Source organism: Gossypium hirsutum, chromosome A12, assembly GCF_007990345.1.
Source record: "Gossypium hirsutum isolate 1008001.06 chromosome A12, Gossypium_hirsutum_v2.1, whole genome shotgun sequence".
In the NCBI taxonomy this organism is placed as follows: Eukaryota; Viridiplantae; Streptophyta; class Magnoliopsida; order Malvales; family Malvaceae; genus Gossypium; species Gossypium hirsutum.
The window spans coordinates 49,972,892-49,981,168 of record NC_053435.1 but is presented as its reverse complement, the minus strand read 5'-3'; the positions used below and the strand labels follow the sequence as shown (position 1 = coordinate 49,981,168).

The window sequence follows — 8,277 nt, the reverse complement described above, 5'->3', positions numbered from 1 at the left end:
TACTACGTTTGATTCACTGTAATGGAATAGAGGTATAATGGAAAAAAACTGTAATGGAATACAATTGTAATCAACAATTCAATTGTTTGATTGAATGGAATGGAATAGAACAGTAATAGGATTCTTGTGTTTGGTTGAATGGAATAAATATTCTAATAGCATAAGTGTAATGCCCCAAAATTAGTATACATGATTTGTTAGATCTTGTCATAAATTAGTATTTGTTTCAGTGGTTTAGTACCTTAAATTTGGGTTTGAGGTCTTGGGTTTTAGTCACATTCTTTTGAGAAAATTCAATTATTTTTGTTCCTAGACCTATCTCTGTTTATCCAGCTTAAATCTTATTTTTGGTCAATTTGCGATAGAATGAGCCAGTTAGTTCAATGGCAAAGTGTTAGCTTACCCTTAGGTCTTGTGTTTAAATCCCCACGTGAGTGTATTGGCAATATTTTTGCTATTTTCGCTTGAGTCGATTATAGGGTGGTTTAAGGTCTAATCGAACTCTGTCTGGGGAAAATCTGATAAGTTATTAGAATGTTGGGAAGTGGTTTTTGTTTAAAATGTATATTATTTTTATTTTTTTATTTTTATTTCTTCATCCCAAATTCCTATCAATCCCATGTTTCCCATCTTTTCCTTATTTTCTTATTCATTCATTATTTATGCCACTGCTAGTATAGGAATTGCAAAATTTTAATCTCTCATTTTTGCTCTTTTCTTTGATCTTTGTTCTTTATCTCTTTTGGTCTTGGATTGTTGTTCATTTGGCTTTATTTTGTTCATTCGTTTGGCTTCACCGACTTCATTCTTGGTAGGTAAGGCAGCTTGTTAGTTCTCTAATCACGTGTTGTTCATTTGGCTTTATTTTGTTCATTCGTTTGGTTTAGGGGTTTTGGGTTGCAAAGTGGTATTATTAAATTTTTATTATACGTTGGCTAATTAATCCGTTGCATTTAGAGGAGGATTGAGAGTGGTTGGGTGTTCCTCTAGCAATCTGAGTGTTGTGTAGTTGTTGTTTTTTTTACTGTAAGCGATTGGATACATTTTTGGTAGTGTTGTATAAGGTTATTGTTTTCGAATTTTGATTAATGTGGTTTCTCATTTTTGGAATTGACTATATTAAATATCGTATTTAGATTCTGAAAGTCTCATAGATGTTTACGTATCAGAATCGAACTAGATGTGTAATGAAAAACACAAAAAAATAGCGAACACCAAAAATAAAAAATCTGCACAGTCGACACCACATGATCGCGTGTCAGGCTGTGTGTGACACATTGTTGTGTGATAGGCCATGCGCTATGTAACGCCCCAAACCCGACCTAGACGTTATGGCCGAATCTGGTGATGTCACAAGGATTGAGTTTTGGAAAAAAGGTGTTGACTTGATAAACCATTCAAGTTTAATACTACGAGTTCGATCACGAATAAAGTGATAACGTTATTTAATTAATTAATTGTGTCAAAACACTTATTAAGGCCGAAGTTTGAAATAAATGCGTCATAATTTAGAAACCCGATTTGTTATTTTTAGGAAAACCTAAAACAAAAGTCCAGAAAATCCCCAAAATTACAAACTCTCAAAATGAATACCAAAATATAATTAAACCATAAATTGCTAAGTTTAAATAATTTACAGTCGTGTGGTCACCGTTGAGTCTCTGCCACACCGATCCGCCTAAGACTATGGATTACTTGATAAAACAAACAACAGATGTGAGTTTACAAAAACTCAGTGTGTAACCCAATAGAATTAAGCATGCAATCATATAGAATTATAAACACAGTCAGGAATAGATACTGTTTCAGATTCATATTAAGTTTACAGAAGCAGATAAGCATAAATCCTACCCCCATCCTCTACACACCATCTCCGACCATCCCATCATACCATGTGGGGTTAAAAACACCCACCCATCCCTATAAACCATACTGTGCGATTAAGACACATATTAGAATATAAGCAGCCAAGCTGCCAGAATATAGGCGATTAACGACGAACAAAATCCTTCCTCCTTATATACAAATCCCATCCCAATCAGATATAGATTTATCAGATTAAACATGCTCAACATGCTTTTATACAAATAACAGATATACATATAGCAGTACAGTCAGGCATACATTTAGTATCCTATTCAAATCAGTCTATTAGAATATTATAGCATTCAAAATAGGGTTTAAATAGCCTTTACCGACCCTACAGTAGGCTTACAGTCGATCGGAGCGACCTATACGACCCTAGGGAAAATTTCAGAAAAATGGGCCCACATGCCCACGTGGATTACCCGTGTGGGCCCACACGCCCAGATTGGCCTTTTCCTGTGTGGCCCACATGGCCTGGCACAATAATCCACATGCTCATGTGACATACCCGTGTTGCCCACATGCCCAACTTGGCTTAGCCCGTGTGGCCCATACGGCTACACTCATGTCACTACATGGCCATAGGCTGCGCACGATCATGCCTTTGTCGACTACACGACCATGTCTCACACACGGTCTACCACACGGGCTACAACACGCCCGTGTGGTGTCGACAGTGGCCACTTTTTGCTTTTTCTGAAACTTATTTTTTCATGTTTCGGGTACACACCTAGTACAGTTTTGATGCAAAAATCCCCCGAGCCACACAACACCTAAAATTATCCAACAAACCGCCAAATTAGCCGCTTAAATCGACACCAAACCGAACTATATTGAAACAAACAACCCTTGTATTCCACTAAAACCCTTACCTTTAAACAATTAACGGAGATTTTGCACAATTAAAGAGCCGATTGGAAACCCCCAGCCCCTTAATCTTCTCCTAAACAACAAACGAGCCTCATTAACCAATGATTCATTAACCAAAATAAAAATGCACCTACCAAACTTACTAGTAACACACAAAGAGCACCGAAATAATGAGATACAAAAATTTGACAGCAAATAGAAAACAGAAATAAAAACAGCGGTAAGAAGGAGAATGAGGAAAAAGCGGCAAAGAGCATAAAGAAGAGGAATAACATTAGATTTTTAGGAAATTCTAAAAGAGAAAGAAATTTTGGAAAAGAAAAAAGGATAAAATAAAATAATATCAGATAAGTTATCAAGAATCCCCCAAATTCCTCTCCACTATCCACTGACAACCACTTCCTGAGAAACCCAACTCCATTGAAACACTAATAGTCAACAGAGCAAAAATAATAACCCCGCTCTAGCAAGGATTCGAACACAGGACCTCCAACACACTGACTCCCTTACCACTCAAACCAGCATGCTCATTCTGATACGAATTTACAGACAATTTAATATAAGCCTACAGATCAAGGATAAGGCTTAGAGCCAAAAATAACAAAATTTGCTAGAGGTAGGGCTTGAATTTGGAACCTCTTACACATACCCAGAACACTTAACCGTTGAAGCGGATACAAATTTGTGTCAAATATTTACAGTCACAGAAACAAATTTAGCAATGACTTATAACTTTACCCCCTAAAAGAAATTTCGACCTCGAAATTTACCTATTCAGAATAGATGAGGATACTGCTGACGCATAGAGTTCTTAAATTCCCACGTAGCCTCCTCAGTACCATGATTTCACTATAGAACCTTTACTAAAGGGATGGACTTCCTCCTCAGAACCGTAATGTCTCGATCTAGAATGTAAACCGGCTCCTTCTCAAAGGTTAAATCCAGCCTAACGTCAATTTCCTCAACAGGGACAACATGAGATAGATCCGACCGATACCGCTTCAACATCGAAACATGAAAGACATCATGTATACGGTCTAACTTTAGAGGTAACTCCAACTAATAAGCAACCAGTCCCACATGCTTCAAAATTCGATACAGCCCAATGAACCTAGGGCTCAACTTGCCCTTACGATTGAATCTCAGAACTTTCTTCCACGGAGAAACCTTAGGAAACACGAAGTCCCCCGCAGAATACTCAATATCACGCATCTTCAGATCTGCATAAGATTTTTGTCTATCAGAAGCCACTTTCAGACGATCTCGAATTAGTCTAACCTTGTTTTAGGCTCAAGACCCAAGACCCGACGCTCACCCAACTCAGTCCAACATAGTGAAATACGACACTTACGACCATACAAATCCTTGTAAGATGCCATCTGGATGCTAGACTGGAAACTGTTATTGTAGGTGAACTCAGCTAGCGGTAGATACTCCTCCCAACTACCTAAAAAATATCACACAACTTTGAAGCATATATTCTAGTATCTAGATCACCCTCTAAGATTGACCATCGGTCTGGGGGTGGAACGCAGTACTAAAGTTCAATCTCGAACCTAGAGCCTCATGCAATTTCTTCTAGAACCGAGAAGTGAAACGAGGATCTCTATTAGAAATAATCAAAATAGAAACCCCATATAGTCTTACGATCTCAGAAATGTAGAGCTTCGCTAACTTCTGCAGAGAATAATCTGTCCAAACTGGAATAAAGTGAGCAGACTTGGTAAATCGATCCACGATGACCCAAACAGAATCCTTCTTAGTGGGTGTCAAGGGCAACCCACTAATTAAGTCCATCGACACTTGTTCCCATTTCCAAAAAGGAATCTTAACTGGCTATAATAGACCCGAAGGAAACTGATGCTCAGCCTTAACTTGCTGGCATGTCAGACAATGAGCAACAAAATCAGTAACTACACGTTTCAAACTCGACCACCAATATAGCTCAAAAAGATCGCGATAGATCTTATTACCATTAGGATGCGTAGCATAAGGGCTACTATGCACCTCTGATAAGCCATTAAAGTAACATGTTTTAAATCCCATTCTTGATTACATTTTTGGATGATTTATTATATGAATTAGTGAATTTGATGCTCCTAATATTTTAAATTCATGTTTCTATGCTTAGGTGAGCATAGGGAAGCAAAAGGAGGAAAAAATAAGCCAAAATCAGGAAAAAAGAGCTATTTCCAGAATCTACATGGGCTGGCCACACACCTTTGTAAGCCACACGGGCTGGCCACACACCCATGTGCCAGTCCATGTCGATTTCGCACCCTGCTTCCCTGTTACACGGAAAAACCCAATTTTTAGGGTTCTTGAGCATTCTAAAGTCTATAAATATACACTAGAAGAGGACCTAAAGGGAGGACACATAGTAGAACGTAGAAATTACTCAAAGAACGCCAACGGATTCAGCTCGGAAGTAGGATCTCCTTTAAGACTGAAGATCTCCATTCAATTTCTCTCAAAGTTTTTGGGTTTCTTTATGTTTTGTTGTTTTCCTTCTTTTGAGATGTTTTCCTCACACAGGATGAACTAAATTCCCTAAATACCTAAGGAAGATAAAACGTAAGATGGATCTTATTATTTGATTTGTCTGAATTACATGATAAATATTTGTTCTTGATCTTAATTATATGTTCTTATTTTATGTTTTTAATGTTTTCTAGATATTAATTCATGATTGATGTGCTTATTCAGTGGAGCAATAGTCTCTATCTAAGAGCAGATCTCGCATAATTGAGTGGAGTTGCATGCAACCCTAGAAATAGAGTGACATAAATCTACCAGATTAGAGTAAAATCTAATAGGGAAATCCATAGATCGAGTTAATGTGACGATAGGGGTTTTAATTAGAAAGAGATTTTAATTAATCAACCTAGAGTTAGTTATTTTTACTCTCGAAAGAGTTATTAATATAATTTAGGGATTTCTACGGATCAAGTCAAATGAGTAAATCGTTTAATTCAGATTTCGAATAATGAGTGAAGTCTAGGTGGATTCTTTCTTGAGTATTGTATCTCTCATAAGTTTTCTTCGATTATTTTCTCAATTCTCTCTCTGTTGCTTAGTAATTAGTTTAGTTAAAATTATATTTTAAAAAAATTCCTTCAATTTACAGGCTAGATAATAAAAAGATAGTAATTACTAGTACTTTTAGTCCTCGTGGATACGATATTCCCGACTCACCGTAGCTATACTACCATTCAATAGGTGCGCTTCGTTTGTCGTATTTTAGTTAGTTTGTGACATCATTAAGTTTTTGGCATCGTTTCCGGGGACTAAAATATTAGAAACACTTAATTTTTATTACTTTAGCCATTTTTATTTTTATTGCATTTTATTTTTGTTTTTACTTTAATTTACTAACTTTTCTTTTATTTGCTTTTGGCAGGTTCCTTTAGTTTATGACTAGAATAAATCCGTCAGGACCTCTAGTATTTGACAGTGAGATTGAAAGTATAGCTCGCAGAAACCGTAGAGAAGGAAGTCAGAGTTGACAGAGTACAATAGAAGAGCAAGAGGACGTTGTTATTAATACGGAGGAGATGATAGAAAATCATAATTATCAGCTACCTCCTGTGGTTGCTGTAAATCCTGTAAATTCGAATCATGCTCCTCGTACAATGTACGATTATGCCAAGCCCAATTTAACTGGGGCAAAATCAAGTATTGTTAGGCCTACTGTTGCTGCAAATAATTTTGAACTGAAACCTAATACTATTCAAATGATTCAACAGTTTGTTAAGTTTGATGGTTTGCAGGACGAAAACCCAAATACTCATTTGGCTAATTTCCTAGAATTTTGTGACACTTTCAAGATAAATGACGTTTTTGATGATGCCATTCACCTACGGTTATTCCCCTTCTCGTTGAGAAATAAGGCTAAGTAGTGGTTGAACTCCCTACCACGAGGTTCTATCACTATTTGGGATCAAATGATTGAGAAATTTTTGCTAAAGAACTTTCCATCGGCTAAGACAGCCAAATTGAGGAATGATATCTCTTCCTTTGTACAAATGGATTTAGAGACTTTATATGATGCATGAAAGAATAATGATTTATTGAGAAGGTGCCCTCACCATTTGTTACCTCTATGGCTACAGGTTCAAACTTTTTACAATGGTTTGAACCCCACAACTAGGCAACTAATCTATGCATCCCCCGGTGAGACTTTGAATAACAAAACACCTGAAGAGGCTTACGAGTTTATAGAAGAGATGTCACTAAATACTTATCAGCGGCAAGTCATGAGGACAAAGCCGATGGAAGCAGTTGGTGTTTTTAAATGTTGATGCGATCACCAAGTTTTCAAATCAGGTAGAACTTTTGAATAAAAAGATTAATGGTTTATATGGTTCTATGTAGGTACATTGAATGATACAATACGATGCAAATGGAGGAGGGAACCATCCAGAAAATCGATCCTACAACCTAAGCACAGAAGATGAACAAGTCAACTATATAGGTAATAATTCTAGACCTTAGAATAATCCGTATAGTAACACTTATAATGCAGGTTGGAGGAACCATCCCAACTTCTCTTGGGGTGGTCAAGGAAATCAAAGACCATAACCCTCTCCAGGCTTTCAACCACCTTACTAGTAGGAGAAGAAGCCGAACCTTGAGGAGATGTTGACGAAGTTTATTTTAGTGTCAGAAACTCGTTTCTAAAACATAGAAACAACTCTCAAAAATCAACAAACGTCAATTCAAGGGCTTGAGAATCAAATCACTCAATTGACGAAGATGATTTTAGAACGACCACAAGGTAGCTTGCCAAGCAACACTGAAACTAACCCAAGAGAGCAGCTTCATGCAATCATTGTTCGAGATGAAGAAGGGTTAACTGAATCTAAATCTGAACCGAGGTAAGAAACTGTGGTAAGCAATGGTAAGGCTGAGGTAAACCAAAATAAGCAAGATTTGGTCGGTAAGGAATATAAACCTCGTGTGTCATATCCAAATGGGACAAGGAAAGACTACACAAATGAACAATTCGGTAAATTCCTTAAACTGTTGAAAAAAATTACATATTAACTTACCGTTTATTGAAGCTCTTTTGCAGATGCCAAATTCTGTTAAATTTTTAAAGGAGCTTTTAGGAAATAAGTGGAAGTTAGATGATTCGTCGCATGTAAAGCTAAATGCAGTGTGCTCAGCCATTTTGCAGAATACACTACCCAACAAATTGAAAGATCCAGGAGTTTTACTATTCCTTGTTTAATTGGTAGTTTAAGTGTTAATAATACGTTGGCTGATTTAGGGGCTAGTATTAATATCATGCCCTACAAAATGTTTAAGCAACTAGGCCTTGAGAAACCCAAACAAACTAGGATGAGCTTTCAATTGGCAAATAGAACAACTAGATTTCCTAGGGGTATTGTTGAAGACGTACTCGTCAAAATTGATAAATTTACTTTCCTAGTTGATTTTATTGTTGTAGACATGGATGAGGACAGTGACGTACAATTGATTTTAGGACGACCCTTTTAAGCTACTGCTAGAACTATCATAGATGTTGGTACAGGTGAG

General features: G+C 36.9%; 1 protein-coding gene and 1 non-coding gene across 2 annotated transcripts; both read right to left on the bottom strand.

Annotated features, from left to right (window-relative positions):
* Positions 1–3,091: 3,091 nt before the first annotated feature.
* LOC107952379 (uncharacterized) lies at positions 3,092–4,782 on the bottom strand. The gene is made up of 6 exons (XM_016887640.1): positions 4,584–4,782; positions 4,088–4,183; positions 3,904–3,956; positions 3,595–3,795; positions 3,247–3,301; positions 3,092–3,138 (listed from the first exon to the last, which is right to left on the bottom strand). The coding sequence occupies exons 1-6, from the start codon at positions 4,780–4,782 to the stop codon at positions 3,092–3,094; spliced, it is 651 nt and encodes a 216-aa protein (XP_016743129.1).
* A 1,946-nt stretch (positions 4,783–6,728) lies between these two features.
* Positions 6,729–6,832, bottom strand: LOC121212084 (small nucleolar RNA R71). The gene has a single exon (XR_005907294.1). It is a non-coding gene; the product is annotated as a small nucleolar RNA R71 (small nucleolar RNA).
* Between the last annotated feature and the right edge of the window lie 1,445 nt (positions 6,833–8,277).